The sequence below is a fragment of the Eulemur rufifrons genome, chromosome 17 (genome assembly GCF_041146395.1).
Source record: "Eulemur rufifrons isolate Redbay chromosome 17, OSU_ERuf_1, whole genome shotgun sequence".
Taxonomy (NCBI): Eukaryota; Metazoa; Chordata; class Mammalia; order Primates; family Lemuridae; genus Eulemur; species Eulemur rufifrons.
In genome coordinates this window covers 25,657,381-25,680,244 of record NC_090999.1, presented here as the reverse complement: position 1 = coordinate 25,680,244, position 22,864 = coordinate 25,657,381, and the positions used below count along the sequence as shown (strand labels likewise).

The following is a 22,864-nucleotide window of genomic DNA, read 5'->3' as shown; positions in this document are numbered from 1 at the left end:
ACGACTTTCGACACAAATATCAATTCATGAATAATAATTTTTAAAACCCACCCAGGTTGCTTGACCTTGAGATTCCCAAATGAAACCAATATTTAGGCCTCATAGTCAGCCTAGAAACAGCCCTGTGTGAAGATGAATTTTGCAAGTCTAATTATGGAAGGCATCTGCAAGGAACCAGAGAATTACTTAGGTAGAAAGATATGAAAGAGAGAAGAGGGGAAGCATTGCCCTTCTCATGTATTAGTATAACTGTCTTATATTAAGATCTAGAGACCAACTTTTCTTGACTTGTATCCCTAAAACATACACAGAAATATTTTGAATTTTCACATGGACCCCAAATAAGTCAGTGGTGGACTGTTAACTGCAAACAGCCATTGAAAACTTTAGTCTGCCCTTTTAGCAGGTGACGATGCAAAGCTCTGAGGCAATTTTAACCAATCAAGTGACAACTACAGAAAAACTGCAGGTAAGTTAAATGAAAACTATTTTTCACCTTTAACCAAGCTGATAAACAGCATATGAGGGACATGTCACCCCGAATGCAACATCAGTGATGAGGAACATTTTTCCAGGCCTTTGGTTTTCATTGCCACCATAGTATATATTTTTTGCTTATGAGAAAGGCACTCACCCTGGGGAAATTCTTAAGCAGAAGGAGGAAGGTTTCTCAGATATTTATAGCCAAAATATTTCAAAACATAGGTAGCTATATTTATGCTTGGTTTTTATTTTAATGAACACTAAGAATTGCTGCCCACAAAGAAATTTTCAGTATCACTTTAGAAAAGAAATAATTCTCCTTCACCTCAAATGCATGGCTTTTTTGTTTTAAAATAGCAGGTAAAAGTTTTTAAAACACTGTGAAATATGTTACAGCCTGCAGGCTTACTTAGAATTTGCCTCTTCATATTTTTTCTACACTGCTTAAAAATTAAAAATCTACTGTTAGCGAGGAAGCTAATAAGTAGCCCCCAGGCCAACTTTGGGGGAGGTTATGAGGTTTCTGCTGTCTTACAGCTTTCATCCTGCCCGGGCCTGTGACCAAGCTCCTCTCTGACGCAGTCACTGACAGCACACCTTCAGGGTGCTCACAACGTAGGTGTCCTCTGTTTTGGGGGAGGCAGAAGCTAGATGAAGAATAAAAATTGGCTTGGCCCTAAGCCTGTGACTCAAGACATTGTCATAAATACATAAAGTGCACCTGAAATATAATCAAAACTAGCAAATGGTAAGTACTCCTGTACCCTGGTCTAGTATAATTTCTCAGGTTAATCTTTTATTAATCACTTAAGTATTTTTCTTTAAAAAGTTTTTGTTAGACTATCTCCTAACAATGCCTTTGATATCATTATTCCTACTGAGTAGCAAATGAGAAGAGTAACTGATGTATAAATGCTTACCAAGACAGACAGAGGACCACAACCTAATCTCTCAGTGACAGATCTTAGACAAGAACATCACATTAAGATGGTTAAATCTTAGGATAACCTCTGGGGATAACCTATCTCTATAATTTCCTAGTGTTGGCCTGCCAAAGGCCTGTCTCTTAAAAGTAACAAGGAACTTCTGGCCTACACAGAGCCCTGTCACATGTGTTTCTGTACACAGGAAGTACACAGGAGGTAACAAAAGGAATTCACTATTAAACATGAAATGGAACTATCTGGGGAAAATAGAATAACTAACCCCCAAAAGCCTTTCATACTGTCTTAGTCCATTCAGGCTGTTATAACAAAATACATTAACTGGGTAGCTTATAAACAACAGAAATTTATTTCTCACAGTTTTGGGAGTTGCTAAGTCCAAGATCAAGGTGCCAGTAGATTCAATGTTTGGTGAGGGGCCAGTGCCTGGTGAGGGCCCACTTTCTGGTTCATGGATGGCATCTTCTCATTGTGTCCTTACATGGTAGAAGGGGTGAGGGAATCTCTCTTGGGCCTCTTATATAAGGGCGCTAATCACTCCTCCTCCCCAATGCCCATCCTAGGAGTTAGGATTTTAACATATAAATCTTGCAGGGGACACAAATCTTCATACCACAGCACACACTAATTACAGTTTCTGATTTACAGCCAGGAAAGCTCTCTTCACATATTCTCAGGCACTCACCTATAATGGGATCAACTCTGAGATGTTTAAAAATGGACATTAAATGCTGCAACAAGCTGTGAAGGCTTTCTTTTAGGAACATCAAACAACAGCCTAAGACAGGGGTGGGGAACCTGTGGTCTTGGGGCCACGTGTGGCCTTCTGGATCCTTGAGTACAGCCTTTTGACTGAATCCAAATTTTACAGAACAAATCCTTTGAAAAAAGGGCCTTAAGATGAGGCTTCCCATTTCCTCAGCCAGCAGGGCTCTCCGCAGGCTGAGCCCACATTTCCGTCTCTGAAGGTGAGTCACAGACAAGAGGAGACATGGAGTTTTGTAAAAAGAGCACCGGCTGGAAGTCAGGATAATTCAGTTCTAATTTTAATTTTGTCGCCAACCAGTCACTTCATCTTGGCAAAGCAACTTGAGCCATGGAGTCAAAATCTCTTCTTTTGGAAAAGGGAAGTGGTGGCATGACAGCAAGGAAGCCAACGCATTCAGATGGCCTCCTGTGGATGGACACTTTCCAAAGACCGTGAGCAATAACCCTGCAATGAGGGTTGCTTGAAATTGCAGATGAAGACATGGAGGTTCTAAGATAAAATCACTTGATTGGAGTTACATATTCTAGAAGAGACAGAGGCAGAATTCCTAGCACAGGGGTTGTAACCCGTGGCTGGCTTTGCCTGGATTACCATATTCCACTGGGAACCCCCAGGTGTCCAACAATTCTAAATTTGAAGGTTGCCTTCCAGGATATGGTCAAGGTATTTTGTCAAAGTAAACAGATAAAAAGTATATTGAAAATTTGTTAGGATAATGGTGTATCATTAAAAATATACATAAGAATCTGGACCTTGAGCTCCTCAGATGTTAGAGACAGTTCTGAATGTTAAAATGCATTTTTGTTGGAAAGGAATTAAAATTATTAAATACAGGTCCATAACACCCATATATACCTTACACTTTCATAAGTTTTTAATGTCTATAAGGCTCTTTCTCATCTGTGATCCCCCTAACCACAAACTGTAAGGCTGAAAGAAGTTATAGCCCATGTTTTCCAGATAAGGAGTTTGTAATCGATGCCTCTGGGGCTGGGTCACCGCCCCTTGTCCCACTTGTGATTTCAGCAGCAGCTGTTATGTGGACAGTTCCGGGCGACGTCAGCGGGCGACGTCAGACTCACCCCTGCGGCCCCCAGCCAGCCTCAAACACTTGCAGGGCTCCTGTCACTCCCCCTTCCCTCCCAGGATCCCATCCTTAATCACATGCCAATCTAGCCTAGAAGTGTGAGGCAGCCCTCAAATTACAGAGGAACACAGATGCCATTGGGTAAACATCTCCTGTCTCTTTAATGGGCAATCTGAGAGGAATTCTGTAGGCTCCAGAGAGATCTCAGTGGAACCAAGGCCCCAGGGAAGACCCACTGCCTGTAGCAGTGACTTCAGTAACTCATATCCTCCCTGTCTTATCCTCCCGACTCTCTCATTCCTGCTTCCAAAGAAACTACTTGCACCTGAGTCCTTGTCTGAGGCTCTGCTTTGGGGGATCCCACACTCCGAGAGGAGTGGAGGCTCGGGAGGGGGCAGTGGCCTGCACGAGGCCATGCAGCTGGCGGGCAGGGGAGGCGGCCCCCTCTCCCAGTCCTCCTGCTTCTGAATCCAGTGACTTTCTTCCACGTTCTACCCTCAGTTGTGCACACAAGGTTAAGAAACTGCCGTTTCTACCTTTTGCCAATATGCCAGACACAGAGAAAGTTTAATAATACATGTTTGAGCAAAAAATTAATAATAAATGATAACTCTCACCTTTGCTCAGAGTTACAAAGATGATCTGCTCAGCTACCACAAAAAACTTTGCATTTTTCTCAAAATTTTAAAGTATTAGATTTTGCTTTGTTGGTGTTGTCTGATTTACTTGTGCAGGTAAATTATAAATATTAAGTTTTGCCCCAAGTGTTACAGATGAGAAAGCTAAAGTTTTAGAATTTTCAGTGTTGCATATTTAACTAGTATCAGAAACAGGAATATAATGCTTCTATTCTAGGCATTCCAGGCTTTGCCTAGCAACTCTGTTCAACAGCAGCAATGTGGATTATTCTCACTCAATGAAGGGCATTGGTTTGGGGCTTTACCATAGATTTTTTTTTTTCAATTTTCCTAGCATCTGTTCCCTTTTTTCCCAGTAATTGCACCCCAATTTTGCTTTGAGGATCCAATCCTCTTGAACACTCAATCCATGAACTCCAGGTTAGAATGACCTACCAGTTAGTTCATAGTTCCAGAGCTTGGAATATGACGAGTGCCTGAGCAATCACTGAATTCTCCCCACCCTGGCCACAGTGAGCTGCTCAGAGAACAGAATGGGACCTAAGCCTGGCCACAGTGAGCTGCTCAGAGAACGGAAAGGGACCTAAGCCTGGCCAATTAGAGGGATATCGAGACTTTGCTGGGTCCATGGAAGAATAACCACTCTCTTTCCAGCAGGGAGCTAGGCTAGGAGACTGCAAGTCTTGAGTGCCTGGTGGCCATTTTGTCACCATATTGGAAAAATTTGCCTTAAAATGAAGCCACTAAAGCAGAGAGACAGATGGAGACAGACTGCTGTTCTGACAAGGATCTAATCTCCCCTGAATTTAGATTTGTCATTGGACTTTACAGTCAGAAGAGTTGACACATTATTGCCTCATCTTCTTTCAAGCTTCTGCACTTGCAATTCAACAACTCCTGTCGGAAACACTCTGTACTTGAACATTAAACAGCCTCAGTGCGGTATCTCTCCCCTGAAGAAACAGGTATGTGCTTTCCACTACCAAGGAACTGGCCAGGATGCCAAGGAACAGAAGCAGAGCTGATCAAATCTCAGCAGAACCCTTTGTCCCAGCTTCAGAGAGCCTCAGGAATGAGGTGCTGAACCAGGCTCTTTATGAATCCACGAAGCAGCAGGGCTCAGACAAGCCATCACCTTTAATGAGGAGAACACCAACTCCACAAGCACTGCTTTCAGACTCACCTGTCAGCCACCACCTCAATTCAAAATCAGACGGCAACTAGAGTTCAGAGGAAAGACCTGAAATTGGGAATTCCTTTTGTTTACCTTTGTATTCTTTACTTTTTCTCTCTCTTTCTTTCCTTCTTTCTCTTTCTTTCTTAAAATTACATAGCATCATTGAATTGAGATGCTTCATATTTGTAAGCCCTTACAGGAAGGTCTAATCATTCTTCTACCCTCTAATAAGCTGAATAGTAAGAACTAGAGAGGTAGACAGCAAAAAGAGTTGAAACCAAATCAAGAACTTTGTCCCAAGGCAATATGGATGTGAAGGAAACAATAGATTGCACTTGCTTTTAAAGAGCTTTTCCCTCCTCCCCCTGAGAAAAGTCATCAAATATTTACTTTCATATAGAATGTTTCAAAGCTAGGAGGGCAGGTTTCAAGCTTGAAATGCTGGCAGGTTCGTGGTCCATGGTGCCTCAGGAGTTTTTGGAGCCTAGAACAGTCTCTGATTGTGGCAGGGAAATGGGGAAGAGGTTCGTGAGTGTGGATGGGTTTACCAGATGACCCACCAGCAAAGAGGTGTGGGGACAGGTGTTGGCCTGATTGCACACTAGGCCTCCAAGCCTTTGTCTGCTCTTGAACACCCACATGTCCTAGAGATGATGCCCACTCTAGGCTTACCTCATGCTTGGAACACCTAAGGTCTATGCATTTAGCTTTTGAATGTGATAGGCAAACTTACCTGATGAATTCCACAGAATAGTACAGAACAGGGGAGCTCCCTTCGCTCGCCCCAGGTTTCCAGGATAGGGCCACCTCAGAATCAGAAACCACGATCACATGTGGCTGCTGGGGTGCCGCTGGGGGCAGGCAGGAATCTAGGAGGAATGACAGACACAACTAGACTTGGCTGGTGGTCTCAGCCACTGGAGAGATTTAATACATAAACAGCACGTGTGCTTCGTACAACCAAAACATCTCTGTTCAGAACAGCCTCGAAGCCCAGACAAAAGAAATACAGAAACATGATCACAACTGGATCCACCAGGCAAGTTCTCAGTCAATGAAAGTTGGTCTTCCCTTCTTCCCCCAGCACCCCTGACTGCAAATCCAGCTAAATCATGTCCCAGCCACTGACCTGGGGACACACAGTGGTATGCACCCTTGAAAACCTCTGATACACCCCCACCTCCTGACAACCTTTCTTCTCTGTTTGCCTGTAAGAATTAATATTTATCTACAAGGAAAATTAAATACTTAGAATTACTGCCACCTACTTGCAATTCGTGTGTGTGTGTGTGTGTGTGTGTGTGTTGCCCCCTGATAATCAGAATACATAGCAAGGGTGGGAGGTTTGGGAAGTGCTCTCATGTGCAAAGATGTGGGAGTCCCCCATGATCCCACCACCTCGGGTGATGGCTGTTTCTATCTTCATGTCCAGACTAGCACACCTCCCAGCCTTCATTCATACTACTGCTTCTGCCTGGAAGACTTTTCCTGCTTTCTCTCCCTGGCAAAATCCTATGCATTTTTCACAATTCAGGCCAAAGATATGACTCTTTCTGGAACCCTCCCTGGGCCTCAGGACAGAGGAAGGCGCCCAGTGTGCCCCAGCCTGCTGTGTGGACCTTGGATGTACTGCTGTCACTTGCCTGCATTTGCTTCTCCCCGCACAGAGCGCGTGCGAGCAGTGACCACCATCGACCCACCTCTGTGCCCCGGTGTCCAGCATGGCGCCCCCTCAGTGAGCATTTGTTGGGTTCCCTTTGCCTATAAATCTTGTCTTCCCCTCCCCTCGCTCACCTTAATTCCTACTCCCCCATCAGATCTCCACTTCGTTGTCATCTCCTCAGGGCATGACAACTCACTCCTACGTTGTGCCTTCCTACAGCACCTTGGGTAGCTTTTATTACCGTCTTTAACTACACACAGACTAGAGAATGTCTGGACTCACCCCACTAAGTTCTGAGAGGGCAGGAGCTGTGCTTGCTTTTATTCACCACTGAATTTCCAGAGCCTAGCACAGTGCCTGGCACACAGTAGACCCTTCTTGATATTTGCTGAATGAAGGAATCAATCGATAGCAGCCCATCACGTTCCTATTACTAACAAACTTGAACTTATTTTACCTTGGGACAAAGTGGTAACATGCCGAGCAGAGCTGAGCCGCCCTTTGCCCGTCTGGCTGTAAGCTGCTATGCTCACTCGGTATTCAGTGCCTGGTTTCAAATCTCCAATCACTTCTTCCTGTTAGTGACCAAACAAGAAAGGTGCCAAGGATCAGAACTTCTGTTTAGGCAAACTGTATGTTTTCCATGAGGTTTCTATCTCAAGGCCCCTGTGAAACTGCTTGGGTCAGAGATTGTTTTGTTTTGTCTAAGCTTGGCCCAGCTCTAACATTTGCTAAGAGGAAAACCCCATGACATACTTCCCAAGACTGGAGGATTATCCTTTATTGAAATCGCTACAACTGTTCTCAAACTGGGACTCATTCACACTAGCAAATGCTGCTGTTAACATCAGAATTCTTTGCTCAGAGCACTAGGCTGCTGGAAGGCAGATAATGATCTTTCCCAGGGTTGGAATTCTCCAATTCATTCTTTCCATTTGCAAACTGCAGAAGCTCAGTGATTAGGTGAGAAACAGTAAACAGGTCTTGATTTGTATCTATAAAGTAGGGACTAAAATTTTAGTTCTCAAATTTTAAATAGCATCAGAATCACCAGGAAGACTTCCTTAAAAACAAATTGCTGGGCCTGGCCCCTAGAGTTTCTGATTCAGTCAATCTGGGGAAGGCCTGAGAATTTGCAGCTCTCACAAGTTTCCAGGTGATTCTGCTGCTGCTGGTTCTCCCCCTGAGAACCACTAGGAATGATGAGGGACATGTGTGTGAAGCCCCCCTTACATACCCCCTTCCTGACCAGGAAGTCCCAGCTGAAGAGGATTCGCTCCACCTTGGCCTTTGGTGAAAGTGATGTGTCCTCAAAGCTACAGTGCTAAAGAGTAACTGGGAGCCAGGGTCCCATCCGTGAGAAACAGCAGCACATAGTAGAGGGAAGGGCACTGGCATTGGAGTTGGCCAGTCCTGGGTTTGCATCCTGATTCTGCCACTTATTACTAGCTGTGGCCTTAATATTAAATTCCCTAAGCCCCAGTTTCTTCCTCTATAAAACAGGCATGACATGCAACTATCTCACATGGCCATGATGTTTGGGATAATGTGTGTATGATGGACTCCAGAAACAAGCCGTAATGATCACTGTTACGCATATGTGGGAACCGTCCTCTTCTCGGCTGACCTAGCTTCCCCCACTGCTCCAAGGCCAACGACTCCCCAGACAGCTCCCTGACCACCCAGACCTGGTGATCTCACCCTGCTGACCACGGTGCCACCACTTTAGCACGCACACAGGGCTTCACATCTTACATTTCTCCACAACTCCTTGCAGATGACTGAACATTCATTGTTGCTAAATAGAATCCAGGGAATCCAAAAAAAATTTTTTTTAAAGCATTCAATATATAATTATTGAATACTTACTACATAGCTCATAAACCCTGACAACACATTAGAATCACTTAGAGATCTAAAAAACACTGATGCCTGGACTCCGCTCCAGACCACCTCAATCAGAGTTCCCGGAGGGATAGAGCCCAGATGCCTGTTCAAAGCCCTCCAGGTGGTTCCAATGTGTGGCTGGGTCCATGGACCACTGCTCTAGGGCTCAGCTCACCTGCTCTGAGCCCATCTGTTCCCCCTCCTCTCATTTCCTGTCTCTCCAGCCTCCCCCGTGTCTACCAGATATTTATGTATTTACTGTGCTGAAGACTCTCCCATCTTAAAGACAACCATCCCCTACGACACGTGCATGCCTGGCTCCTCTGCTCAGAGGCAACCTTCTGCAAGAAGCTGTCTCCACTTCCTCACCTTCTGTTCACTCCTCAACTTACTCCTGCCTGGCCTCTCTCCTCCACAACCCTGTTGAGATGGTTTCATCAAAGTCATCACTACAAACCTGCAGTGAGTGTGTCTGTCTGTCACGACTTGTTGCAGCTGCCGATGCTGTTGCCCACCCTTGCTTCTTCAACCTTGGCTCCCTTGGAAACCATATTCTGCTTCTCGTTGGTCACCTTCCACTTCTTGTGTAGAAGTCTCCATTCTGAAGCCTCCACCCAGCTGCCCCTAAGTGTTGGTCTTTCCCAGGAGTTCACCCTCACCATCTCCTCTTCTCCCTCTGCAGACCCTTGTGTGGGTAAACTCACCTGCCACTCCCTTAGCTCTGGCACCCCCTCCATGGTGACGCCTCCCAAATCTGCACCTCCAGCTCCGGCCTGCCGCTTGGTCTCCAGGTGTGGATTTGTGACTGTCCCGTGAACATCTCTACCCAACAACTATCAAGCAAATCAAATTCAACATAACCAAAGCTCAACTGGTCATTCCTCCACCTACTGCCAAAACAGAACCAAAACGAAACATTTCTTCACCTCTGTGTTCTCTATCTCTCGTTACCCAAATCCAAAATTCTTTTTTTTTTTTTGAGACAGAGTCTCACTCTGTTGCCCAGGCTAGAGTGAGTGCCGTGGCGTCGGCCTAGCTCACAGCAACCTCAAACTCCTGAGCTCAAGCGATCCTCCTGTCTCAGCCTCCCGAGTAGCTGGGACTACAGGCATGTGCCACCATGCCCGGCTAATTTTTTCTATATATATTTTTAGCTGTCCATATAATTTCTTTCTATTTTTAGTAGAGGTGGGGTCTCGCTCTTGCTCAGGCTGGTCTCGAACTCCTGAGCTCAAACGATCCACCCACCTCGGCCTCCCAGAGTGCTAGGATTACAGGCGTGAGCCACCGCGCCCGGCCCAAAATTCTTGATACTTTCCTCTATATGCTCATCCCTCCTCCCTAACCATCATCCAATCAGTTACCAGCACAGCTGATTCCACCTCTTTCATATCACTTGAGTGTATTTACGTCATTTTGTCTTTACAGCCATTTAAGACCAAGTCCTCATAACTACAACAGGCTCTGAATCCCCCGCCACCAATGCTGCCACGTTCGTACCTCCAATCTCGACTCCACACCGCTATGCTAGAGTTACCCTCCTAAATCCCAAATCTGGTCATGCACATCATGCTTTAACCCCCCTTAGACTAGTATATTTATGTCCTCTTGTTTATCCTTCCAGCACTATCTCACGCCACGTCCCCTCCTTTCATTCTACATTCTGGTCATACCTAAGAACTTGGCAGCGCACAAATTTATGCCGTTCAATGCCTCTGGGCCTTTGAACCTGCTGCTCCCTCTACATGAAATGCCCTTCTCCCTACTCGTGCCTGGCTCAACCCCACTCATCCTCTATGACTCAGTTCAGCTGAGACATTACCTCATTTCTCTGACCCCCAGCCCCAGTCTGGTTAGGTGCCCCTCCTCTGTGCTCCTTTGGCGTCCCTGGTGCACCTCAATCTAGCACCGCTCACCTTGTATTGTAATTGTCTGTTTATTTGTCACCTTCTGCCCGCCCACTTGAAGGTGGAAAAGGCGGGAAGCAAGTTCTTATTCCTCTGGCATCCCAAAGCTTAACATCGTATACGAGATACCTAGCAAATGCTTAACAATGCTTTTTGACGAATGAATAAACTAGTGAATGAACGAAAGAAAGAAATCAAGCCACGATGTCCCATAGGAACAGATTACCTTGTCGAGACACCAGCTTACACTACTGAACCCTCTGTCTTGGCTCACAGCAATGGGTGCTCCTGCCCCGGCCCTGGATTAGCAACTCCACGGATAGGACTGGCTTTCCCTTGTCCACCTCCTTCTAGCCACCCCACTGTGCCTTCCGGACCTTCCCTTCCAATTCCACCTCAATGCCCTAGTTCAGGCCCCTTTGACCCCTTACCTGCTACAGTGTCCTAAAGGGTGTCTGTGTCCAGTCTGCCCCCCCGACTCCCACTCCATTCTACGTGCAGCTTCACAAGGGGCCTCTGTTGAACACACGGACCTGCCTTCAGAGCGCCCCTCTCCTGCTCTACTTCCCCGCATCTGTGCACCCGAGATCCACCTTCTGTCCCCAGGTTTCACACCAAGTTTGGTGGCTGCAGAACTGAGGCTGGAGGTAGCAAGTGAATCCAAGACTCTGGTGCTCACTGCTCTTCCAACTGCCACTCCAGGCTTTTCTCATGGAAGCAGAAACACACTTTCAAACCAACTCGGTGCTCTCCCAGGCTTTTGCTTTAGGACCACTTTCTTCTGGGAAGTCATTATGGTGCATGAAGCATGGCTGTGGTCATATGGTTTCATAGGCCAATACAGATATCAGCTATGAGCTAATACCAAGTACAGCTACCATTAATTGCCATTCATGGGGTGTTTTTCTCTGTTTCGGGAACAAGGAGTCTTTGCACACATAGCCTTATATTAATTCTTCCTTCAGCCCTGTGAGGTAGGTATCATTCTTATTTTCATTTACAGAGGAGGAAACTGAAACCCTGAAAAGTTGACAATTTGCTTAAGGATATATATTTAGTAAGTGGCAAAGTGGGGATTCGAACCCTGGTCAGTTTGACACTAAAGCCCAACTTCTAATTGGATGACGTGTGAAAAATATTAAATAATGTTTAAATCAGCAAAAAATACTTATAAATATTGAAGACTCAATTATTGCTACTTATCTATGAATATGAAAGTTAATATATCAGAAATTTAAATGTTACCACTAAAAGCCAAGAAAAATCATATTTGTAGAAGTTCCATATGGAGATTAAAAAACACTGAAACACTTTATTAGATATAGGAGATCAGTGCTACCGTCAGCCTCGGGGCATTCTGAGAGATGGAGGGTGACCCTCCTACAAGCCAATGGTTCCCAGTCTGAATCTTGTCCTATGCTGGCACACTGGCACGTGGCATCAGGGTGTGAGGCCCAAGGGGACTGAGTGGCCGAGTCATGAAAGCAGGGGGTGGATTCAGTGATTTCACTATCATTTCTTCCTCTGGCATCTCTCAAGTGGCATCTCTCCTCATTATATTGTGACTTGTGATAACCCTTTCAATTTTTAGTAAAACACTGCACAATTCTAAAAATCTTTGTATTTCTGTCCTTAGACATCTTAACACCACCACTTCAGCCTTGCAGCAAACCAGAGAAAGTGCTAAATATGCTCTTTTCAAAGTAGACAAAGTGTTTTGCTTTGTTTTGTTGCCTCATGGAAGTTTGAAGACAAGTCAAGATGTTCACCTCTCTTGGACTTTATTTCTACGCAAGATAGTGAGAAATATCTACTCTTGCTTGGAGTAGAGGCCAGAGTGAATTCAACAGTCTCCCCCAGGCCCCTCCCCCACCATTTGGGGGGCAAAGTTGGGTGCTTTGCTACAAAATAACCCCTCCTTTGTATTCGCTTAATTTTTTATGAAATGCAAAACCCCTTCCAAAAGTTGCCTCCTTTGTCTTCTTAAGACCACTGGTGGCTGTCATGTGATGGGTGAATTTATGTCTCTAGAAGAAAAAAGCAAGGCTAGTCATTTCACTGAGCCCAAGGACAAAAGCAGAGCAACTTTGAACCAAGTGAGCTATTCCCCAGGGCTCTTGCCTTCTTCACAGAGTGCCAGGACAACAAACTTTCATCTTATGATTGATGTAATCATCATAGTTTGCAATTATATAGCATTTTGGAATTTATAAAATCTTTGCACACCACTGTCTCCTTTAATCCTTACAAGAGCCCTCAGAGGTCAGTCCTTTCATCTCCATTTTATAGGTGATGAAACTAGATCCAGAGAGTTTATATATTAATAACTGCCCTTGGGGGCAACAGTGGGTCTGGTTTCCCTCATAAAACACACCATGACTTATATGCTTCCAATCGCTTAACTCCTAGACACAGCATAGCTAATCCTCAGGCTAGTACTTGTGTTTTCACAGGTCCAACTACCTTTTCCATTCTTCCATTCACGGTCTGTGACCTGGATGGCTTGCTGTCCCCTAGTATCCATTCTCTCCTTTCCCATAATAGAATCCTCATATTTCGGGTGGACAGGGCCACTCAAACGCTACATTTTCTAGCCTCCCTTCCATCTAGGAGTGGCCATGTGGCTGGACTCTGTCCAATAGGATGTGAGTGAAAATGCTGAGGCCAATTTTTCAGTTATCTCTAAAGAAAGGTGTGTGTTCCCTTTCTTTCTTTTTCTCATCTATTGGCCAGAATGTGGGTGTGGCAGTGAGCCATTCTGGACCGTGGGGAGTAGGGCACTGGGGCCTGGCAGAACAATGGGATGGAAGGAGCCTGGGTTTTTGACTGAGGGAAGCCCCTAGAAGAGCCCTAAACTAGTTATATCCAGACAGTTCCATGGGGGAAACATAAATGCACATTTTGTTAGAATCACTGTTATTTTGACATTCTAGTCTGCTAGACTTATATTGTAACTCATACATGACCCAATATACAAAAACAACCTGGGTAGCCATTTAAAGGGAGCTCTGGAAAAGGTGGGAATATTTTTTCCTAAATACTTTTCCTTTTGCATTGAGGAAACCACATTGAATGGTTCTGACTCTGATTTCAAACCTCACCTTACCCCCTTACATGCTGTTCTTTTCTCCGACTGCTAGGAGAAATCCACATCATGTAGTTTCAGAAATGAAGCTAGAAGTTGTCCTATTCTCTGTACCAGATGAGCACAGCTGAGAGGAAGCAGGAAATGGGTGGGGCACAGGACTAGGAGTCAGGAGCCAGGTTCTGCTGCTAAACTAGCTAGCTGTATGGTCTTAGGGATGCCACTCAGCCTCTCTGGGTCAAAGAGTCAATGCCAAAATTCTAAGAATCTTCTAAAGCACCTTTCATTGGTAGCTAGTAAACTTGGATTCAACTTCACAGTTGCCCCTACTTGTCAAGGCTGGGCCTTGGTTGTCTTATCAGCAGTCAGAAAGGCACCAGAGAAATAAAAAAGTGCTATCTTTCAAGCATCCTTTTTCTGATGGCTCTGAGGAAGGCTGTGCAGAGGAGAGTAGAGAGAGGAGTTGTAGGGATTTCTATCCGCTGAGTGGTCAGAGGAAGTTATTTTTCAGGGTTTTGCAGCAAGGGCAACATTGGCTTTTGGGGGGCTGGACAAATCTTCCTTATGTGGAACTGCCCTGTGTATTGCAAGAAAGTTAGCATCCCTGATGCTTGTCCACTAAAATGCCCACACAATATTTGCAAATGCCCGCTAGGGGACAAAGCTACTCCCAGTTGGGAACCACTGCTAGTCCATCCTTCATTTTATACTCAAAGGGAAATTCAGAGCAGCCTCGTGACCTTGCCCAAGGTCATCCTTGCTTTGACAAGAGAGCAGGAACTAGGAGCAATTCTAGCAATTCTAATTCCTGGCTAAGTTTTCGCTCCTAACATTGGATAAGACTCAGACTGAATCACTGTTCTGGGTCGGCCAGACCAGTGGACTCTGAAGCAGGGTGATAGTACATCCCCTTATATGTGGGGGCAGTGGAACAATCTACTGAGATGCCAGAAGAAAACACAAAAACTTTGTATTTCTATTTTATCTTCTCCTTTAAAATTCTGTGAGATTTTATAATGTACATAATATATCAGTCAGTAGCATATGTATAATTTATAAATACATAAATATACATATATTGGTGCATGTTCAAATACTTCTTCTAACTGATGGTATGCATGATCAAAAAATGTGGAGACCACCAGTCTAAACATCCTTTTCTGTTTCTAACTCTAAAAAATCACCAGATTGCCCTGATTTGTTTGACTATTTTGCTTTCCAGTATGAAACCTGCAGTTGTTCTTCTAAGAAAAAGATGGGCGTGAAATGCTAATCAAATCAGAAGCCTCTAGAAGGCAAATTATTAAACAATGCATCAGAATTGTACATTATCAGCCAGGTTATTTTGATCATTTTATCAGTTAAATCGTACTAACCATTCGTCAACCCACTCCCTTGTTTGGCATTCAATCCAGAAACCGTATCAACTGTTTTTAGGTGATGGGTCCTTTCTTACTGAAAAGACAATCTGGAATTGTTGGAAGGAGTGAGGGAGTAGGCAAAGAGGGGGTTATAGGCGTGGGAACTACTTCAGAGTGGTACTCACTAGTTAAATATTTCCTCTCCTTTTCCATCTGTTTCACCTGGTCTTGGAACAGAGCTCAAATTACTTCAAACCTAACCTTACCCTGCTATGTGAGATGAAGGAGCACACGCAAGGATAAAACTGTCTTCTTCCTAAATGATTAAAAGTTCACCTTGTACACTCAGCAGTCCCTGCTTACACTAGAACCGAGGGCCTTACCAGTGTGAGGGAGCTGCAAGAAAACCAACATTGTGAGGACAAGAGACTCCCTGAATCCTAGGTTGGGACAGGGGTTTAACTTTTCTAAAACATACTTACAAAAATTGTCTGATGATCAGCTTGTCCCTGGAGAGGAGAAAAAACAGAAGCAACATGAAAAGAAAACTTGTGGGACTAAAACGAACCCATAGAGCCTGCCCCTTCCGCTATGTGCAGCCAGGGGCAGCAACTCTTTGCAATATGAATTATATTGACCACTTACTAAGTTCTTATTCTGTGCCAGGTATTGTGCTAAGGGCTCTGCAGTCATTACTTTATTTAATATTTACAACCTCCTTGTCCTATAGGACGATATGATATAACACAGAGGTTCCCAAACTTTCTCTGTTCATGGCACCCTCAGTGTCTCAATAGAAAGAAATACCTAACAGTTTCATTTATTAAGTTAGTTACATACAAAAACTTGGTAGTAGCAGTTCACACAGATGTTGCTATTTTCCTCAAAAATGTTAAATATTCCACCCTGTCCCTGTGAGCTTGCAGCAGAGCCCTAGAGCACCCTGGCACATAGTTTGGGAACCACAGATACACTACCTATGATGTAGATATTATTGGAATCCCAGTTATGTCGATGAGGAAACTGAGTCCCAGTTAGGTGACATAGCTGGTTTGGTTTGTTAAAATGCAGAAATCTGAATGCAAGTCCTCTGAATCCAGAACCATCCTGCTATACCAGACTCCTTCCCTTCTCTCTTGTTCACTCACTGCCTTTATGCCTAGGCCAGGGGTGGGGGATCTTTTCATGTTGGAAGGCCCCATTAATTTAGCTATAATCAAATAAGGCTTCATTCAAGAAACTTCAATTAGATATACTTAAAAATGTACATTGTTTTCTAAAACTCGACTATGTAATTAATAATTTCAAAAACTGGAAACTATTTGTTAATTTTAAAGTTAAATAACCTTTTAATGTCTTTGTTGTGTCTGATTTTTGTTGGAAAGTATTTGAATATTTGGGTACAGCATGGAAGTCTGCAATTTCAGTTGATCAGTCATTTGTGACTTTAAGGGCATCTTGATTTGGGTTAGGTAGGAGAATGTAGATTTGCAGCAATAAGTAGTTGAAAAGCAAAAAAGCATTTTTGGGGCGTGTTGCTGAAGGTGTGGGTATTCTGCATTTTTCCATATTTCAGCTGGATCTTTCTTAGCATCAAACAATGACTTTAAATATCGTCTATTGAGAGCTCAATTCCATATGTAGTTCTTTAGGTGCCTTGGTGATATCAAATAGGTGAGGCTGAAATGCTAGTTTGAGTGTGATGTCATGATTCTCAAAGTCAGTGAACCTTTCATTGTATTCTCCAATTAATAGGTCTATAACAGCCGTGTATTCTTCAAATGATTCACATATATCATCCTGCTCATCAATGACCTTGGCTAACTGAGGAAAATGTTTATCTGAAATTTCCTTTTGAAGAAGAAGTGCTTTGAAAAAAGATAGCTTGTTTTGAAATGCTTGGATTTTTTGCCACATATCATATATAGACTGAGTTTTACCTTGCAAAGAAATATTCAAGTCATTTTGATTTGACATGATATCACACAGAAATGCTGCATTACTATAGAAATCTTCTTTCCATAATTTACATCATTGATTATGTTATTCATAAAATTTAACTATCTGTTCTTGCAGAGATAAAATTTTGGCTAACACTTGTCCCTGCAGTAGCCAATGCACTTTAGAATGATACAGTAAATCCACACTAAATACCCCATCTTCCAACTTTAGCATGTAAGGAAACTGAAGATGCTGTGTTGTATTTGCACAAATATAGTTAACAATACTTACAATTTGTTGCAAAGTGCCACTTAAAATAATAGCTTTAGCACAGAGATTTTGCTGATGCAAGATACAATAAAGGAAAATGAGAGTGTCCGAATCTATTAATATTTTTTTTTATCTGTGCAGTAAACCCTCCATGTTCTCCTGTCATGGAAGGTGCACCTTCTATACATATACTCACTAAATTTACCAAAATTAGTCAAACTTCATGACATTTATCTTGAAAGTTGTTGACGATATCTATTCCCCGTGTTTTGCTGGCAAGAGTGCCCAAAGCACGAGGAACTCTTTGTAGCAAAGAAAATCTTCTGTTATGACCCGAATGAAGCATAAAACCTGTGCAGAGTCAGTAGTATCAGTTCATTCATCTAAAGCAACTGAATAATATATATTTATCTTTTGAAGTATTGCATGAAGTTGTTCTGTTAAGTTGAAGGCTAATTCATGCTGCTGATCAGTTATGATTCTCATTGAAAGAGGCAGTTGTTTGTACCTTGAAACATTGTCGGGGTCTAAGCATCCTACAACTTTGACAATGCATTCTTTCACATCACTGAAAGCTTTCTACGTCACTGAATAGCTTTCCTTTTTTCCCAAGTACATAAGCTACTTTATAAGTTGCTACAGTGGCATTATTTCCAGGTCTTATTGCTGCTTGAAAAAATTGTCTTTGTTTTTGCTTTTCATCTTTTAATTTCTGCAATACAACCTTTCACATCTCTCCTTCTAGTTTAAAATATTTGTGGTCCTTATGAGTGTTACAATGCTGATGAGCATCGATTTTCCTTCATGTTGATATTGCAGTATCACAAAGCAAGCAAATCATCTTATCTTTAGCAGGAACAAGATAATATTGCAATTCCTAATCCTCACTAAAAAATCTGTTTTCTTCCTTCAGTGCTCTCTTGGTCTTCTTTGACATGATACACTGTTAAGCAGACAGAATTCAAAAATACTGTCGAGCTGTGCAAGTATTCACAAATTCTACTCAAACAGAAACACAGTGCACCATTGTCAAAAGCTGATAACAGACTGGCGTACTCGACCCCCATAAACTCTCGCCAACCACCCTCGTGCAGTGGTGGTGCCAGTCAGGTAGGGGAAGTTAGAACTAAATCATGAAACTTATTTTATTCTGTGATATTTTAAAGATGTTCATTTTAAAAATAAAATAAAAATATAAAAGACAAAGATGTATTAATAAAAATGAAAGAATTTGTTCTGTAAAATTTGAATTCAGTCAAAAGGCCACAATTAAGGACCTAGAAGGCCACATGTGGCCTTACGGCTGCAGGTTCCCCACCGCTGGGTTAGGCATTGCTTCCTCTCTCCTCTCTGTATATTCTGCAACTCCGCCTACCCCTCCCCCAAACACACATACGGGCATGTATGCACACGCCCATGCTCATTCCCTGAGTTCAAACCATTCTCTCCAATTAGGATCCCCCCTCCCTCTTCCAGAAAGTTCCCTGCTTTGATATCCAGCCCCAAGTTTTACCTCTTGACCACTCGTTCCCACACTCATCTCTCCCTCTTCAAACCTGTATGTTAATGACGTCTGGTCTTATGTTGCTCCCCAGTTGTTTGATCAATGTGGGTGTGGTTTTCCCAACAGGACTGAATGTTACCCCCAGACAAGGACTGTGTGTTGTCTTGCTGGGCATAGAGTAGCACTATGCAAGTTTGTTGAAATCAGCAAGATAATCAAATGCTAGAATTTGATAGTGTATGCTAATGTCTAGGTATAGATAATGGAGAGAATATATGTAACATAAAAGTCATCAGGAATGATAACTAACATCTATGTGGCTTTTTACATTTTCCCATAGGCTTTTATACACATGATTTTATTTGGTCTTCACAACTGTATAAATAATTATACCCCTTACATGGGAAAAGGTTGAGGCTTAGATAGGTTAAGTGACTATGGCCAACATTACCCAACCTATAAGCAGGTCCAGAAGCCCAGAGCACTGGTCTCCCTCCCAGCCCTCTGTTTTATGTTTCTATGGCAGTGACCTTCACAGAGATGCCAGTTTTGGGGCCAGGTTCTATGGAATGGGCAGGATCTCAATTTAGAGGCTCTGTCCAAAGGCAAGGCATCGGTCACCTGCACTACACCCTCGATGCCTGTGCTGTGCTCCAGGTGGAGCAGTGAGCCCTGCAGGACACAAGGCAGGGCAACTAGGGACACTGCTGGGGTGATGCAGCCCCTTGGTGGGGTCACTGGGCTTGTTGAAAGTTCCAAGACAGTCCAGGGGAAAGGAAACCTCTCAACTTGTGGTTTCCCAGATGAGGCCAACCCAGTCTCCCTCTCTGAAGATAGAGTAAACCATAGAGATTGGGGCAGAGGGTTTCTGCAGCTAATGAGGGGTGCTTAAAGCCTATTTTGAGATGAAAAGCATGTCCTGCAAAAAAAAAAGCAAGGTGTGCATCTATTCCCTCTGAGTCATGAGAGCTTTGGTAAAAATAACAAGGGCAGGGACTCAGAGGGCAGTCAGCCCGGGTTTTACAGTTGATGTTGTTACTTGCTAATGCATGATTTGAGGAAAGTTACTTCACCTCCCTGAGTCTCATCGTCCTTGTCAGTAAAATGAGGTCATAGGATAGTTGTGAAGATTAAATGGCAAAGCAAATGTAAAGCATGAGGGATGGTACCTGGCAGGTCAGAGACCTCTAAAAGTGATAGTTATGCTACTTATCCTGGGTGACAAACAGGCTTCAGACTAGGTGCTGCACTCAGCAGGCGCTGATGAGATAGGACTTGCAAACATCACCTCCACCACCATGGCAACAGCATTACAGGCCCTGGTGCTAACTCCTTGTAGAGCAATTTGTAGCCTGGGGTATAGTGGAACAGGGAAGGGCTCGAGAGGGAAAAAAAAGAACCCAGACGATGCCTAAGGCAAAAAATTCACCCAGAAAGATCTTGACAGGAAACAGAAAAGAAATAGATGAGGCGCCAACAATTGGTTAGTGGAAAGACAGGGTGCTGGGCTTGAAAAGAAAAATAAACAACCTGGGCCGTTTGAATATGCATTCCAAATTATATCCTTCTCTTCTGCATTGTGTCTTCAGGCAGCTGGGAAAAAACGAATGGCTCCTATTTATTTATAAAGCTTTATTGAGATTTCAAAAAAAAAAGATCCTAACTGAACTTTATGAAGAAAAGAAGGGGGAGAAACAGCTGTGAGGTGGCTGTTTCCTTGCATGACAAATGGGCTTGAGTGCAGGATGGGAGCGTTTACACCAGGACTCTTGCATCAGATGCCTGCCTTTCTGGAGATAGAGACGGCGTGGTACATTGGTAATGTACACAGAAGACATTTGGACATCCTAAAGGACATGCAGCATTAGTTATTATTATTACACGTACAGCAGGACACACGCCAGTTCAGCAACCCACTTGAATATCCCCGAAATGCCAGCACCCGTGTGCCTTTGAGGGGGCTGCAGGATGGGGAGACTCACCACGGTGGGGGTGTCCTGGCTGAGGGGCACACGATGGGACCGCTCCTGCAGGGATTTATCTGCGCCGACCTCAGAGTAAAAGACCTGGAAGAGATCCAGACACTCTGGGTGAGAGCAGAGCCAGCACCTGTCTAAGATGAGAGGTTCGAATCACACTCACAATGGCAGTGGGTTCTGAGGCGTATCAGCTCACCACACATGCACTAGTTCCATGGGGACAAACATCAGACATATCTGGTGGGGTCGCAAACTCAGAAGCCTGCAGAGGCCGGGGGAAGACACAGAGCAGACAAGTGAGATGGAACTGGCTCCTCTTATCTTTCCCTAAATCATGACCTTCCCAGGTCATCTTCTGCTTGCCCACTTTTGATACAACGTGAGTCCAGAAATAATGTTTCTCCACTTGAAGAAGATGACAGGACAAGGGCCGTGATGGATGGCTCCTGTCCCTTGGTGACATGGAGCAGTAGCAGGTGGTGGGACTGTGGTGTTATGGGGGGCTTGGTGTCCCATAGGAATGTGGACCCAGCGTGGCCAGCTCTCCCCATATCCCAGAGATTTCAGAACTCCCAATATTCACCTGAAATGTCCTGACTTCTAAAAGTTGACTCATTTCCAAAAACACCATTCAAAGAACACATTTTGGCTGAAATCAGACCAGTTTATAGCTCTGATGGAGAAGAATGCATTCTCTGTTCCTTCCTCCACTTTGTCTGTCTACCCATTTACTTTAATTCAGATTTTACATTATTTTGTGATTTTTGACAACAATCCACAGTGATTCCCTATTATTCTCCATGTTTCTGCTTTATTCTCCAAATTTGACTACAGGCAATTGGATAGCAGGAACCATGCCTTCTGCTTGGTTTATATTTTCCCATAGCTGAATAGAGAAAGGACTGGATAGATCCTACTTGATTAATGTAGATGTGTTCAGGGCATTTAAAAAATGCTCTTCAGAGGAAACGTTCCTTCTAGTTTCATGGAAAGACAATGGAGCAGTTATTGATATGGGAGGACTGATACGTAGAGAAGCAAGGATGAGAAGGATGTACAGTCACCCGACACCCACTGTAATCCCCACGCCCATGTACTCACAGTGTACCCAACGATGGGGCTCCCAGGATGCCGTGGCATCTTCCACTGGATGCTGAAAGCTGTACAGTTCACTGCGCCCACCGTGATGACAAGAGGAGGCCCTACCTTGCCTGCCTCCAAACAAAAGAGATTGGGTTAGAAGTTCTACACATCCCACCCTGAGTATACACACACAAGATCTAAGGGTGTTTTCTTACAGATGGAGCACATACTTAAAGATAATTCCACAGGCCACAATTGCAGCCATCTCTCTGATACACCACACCTGTCCCAGATGACCTCACTAACTTTGCTGTCCCCTCCCAACCTGGCATTAGTAGAGAAATCAGCCCAACTATTGTCCTCAGTCCCTTGGGTGACTTCCAATAGGTCAGGGACCAGCAAAGGGAGATTCTGGGTAGTATAGACTATGAACACGTCTGACTGGACTTTAGGAGTTCAGAATGTATTAAAGGAAGATGACAAATTTTTATTTATCCAATAATATATGCTTTTATATATACATTACATAGATGTGTCTGCTCGTATACCTAGTATATTTTTATTGTGGGACTTTTCAAAAATATGGTTAAGTATAAAATGGGATTTAAAAAATTTCAAATGTTTTACTATATACTTATCTCAAGTAATTTTAGAATTATAAATAATACATTTTAAAATTATGAAACAACACAGGCAGATTTTGCAACAGATTACAAAAATCTAGAAAAATACAAAAAATCATCTATATTAATAATTCTACCATTTAAAAATGAGTTCTGTCAGCATTTTGGTGTACCTCCTTTTGGTCACATGCAATTTTTAAAAAGTTGTTTCCTTCTGTGTCTGTGAATGTGTGTGCGCATGAGTGCACACCTCTGCAGACTGAGTACCCATTATCCAAAATGCTTGCAGGAGAAGTGTTTCAGATTCCTGATTTTTTCACAGTTTGGAATATTTGCATTACACTTACTAGCTGAACATTCCACATCCAAAACTCTGAAATCTGAAATGCTCCAATGAGCATTTCCTTTGAGCATCATCATGTGGGGCTCAAAAAGTTTCAAATTTTGGAGCAATTCAGATTTT

General features: G+C 43.5%; 1 protein-coding gene across 3 annotated transcripts in view; it reads right to left on the bottom strand.

Annotated features, from left to right (window-relative positions):
• Nucleotides 1–22,864, bottom strand: part of EGFLAM (EGF like, fibronectin type III and laminin G domains) — a 168,185-nt gene that overhangs the window by 81,983 nt on the left and 63,338 nt on the right. For 2 of the 3 annotated variants that reach the window (XM_069491908.1, XM_069491909.1), the window contains exons 2-5: nucleotides 21,797–21,906; nucleotides 20,699–20,782; nucleotides 7,219–7,336; nucleotides 5,832–5,967 (exon numbers count right to left, since the gene is read on the bottom strand). In XM_069491908.1, the coding sequence (XP_069348009.1) occupies nucleotides 5,832–5,967; nucleotides 7,219–7,336; nucleotides 20,699–20,782; nucleotides 21,797–21,906 (448 nt within the window). Of the gene's footprint in view, nucleotides 1–5,831; nucleotides 5,968–7,218; nucleotides 7,337–15,483; nucleotides 15,511–20,698; nucleotides 20,783–21,796; nucleotides 21,907–22,864 lie in introns of all 3 variants that reach the window. The other variant, XM_069491910.1, reaches the window with a different exon arrangement.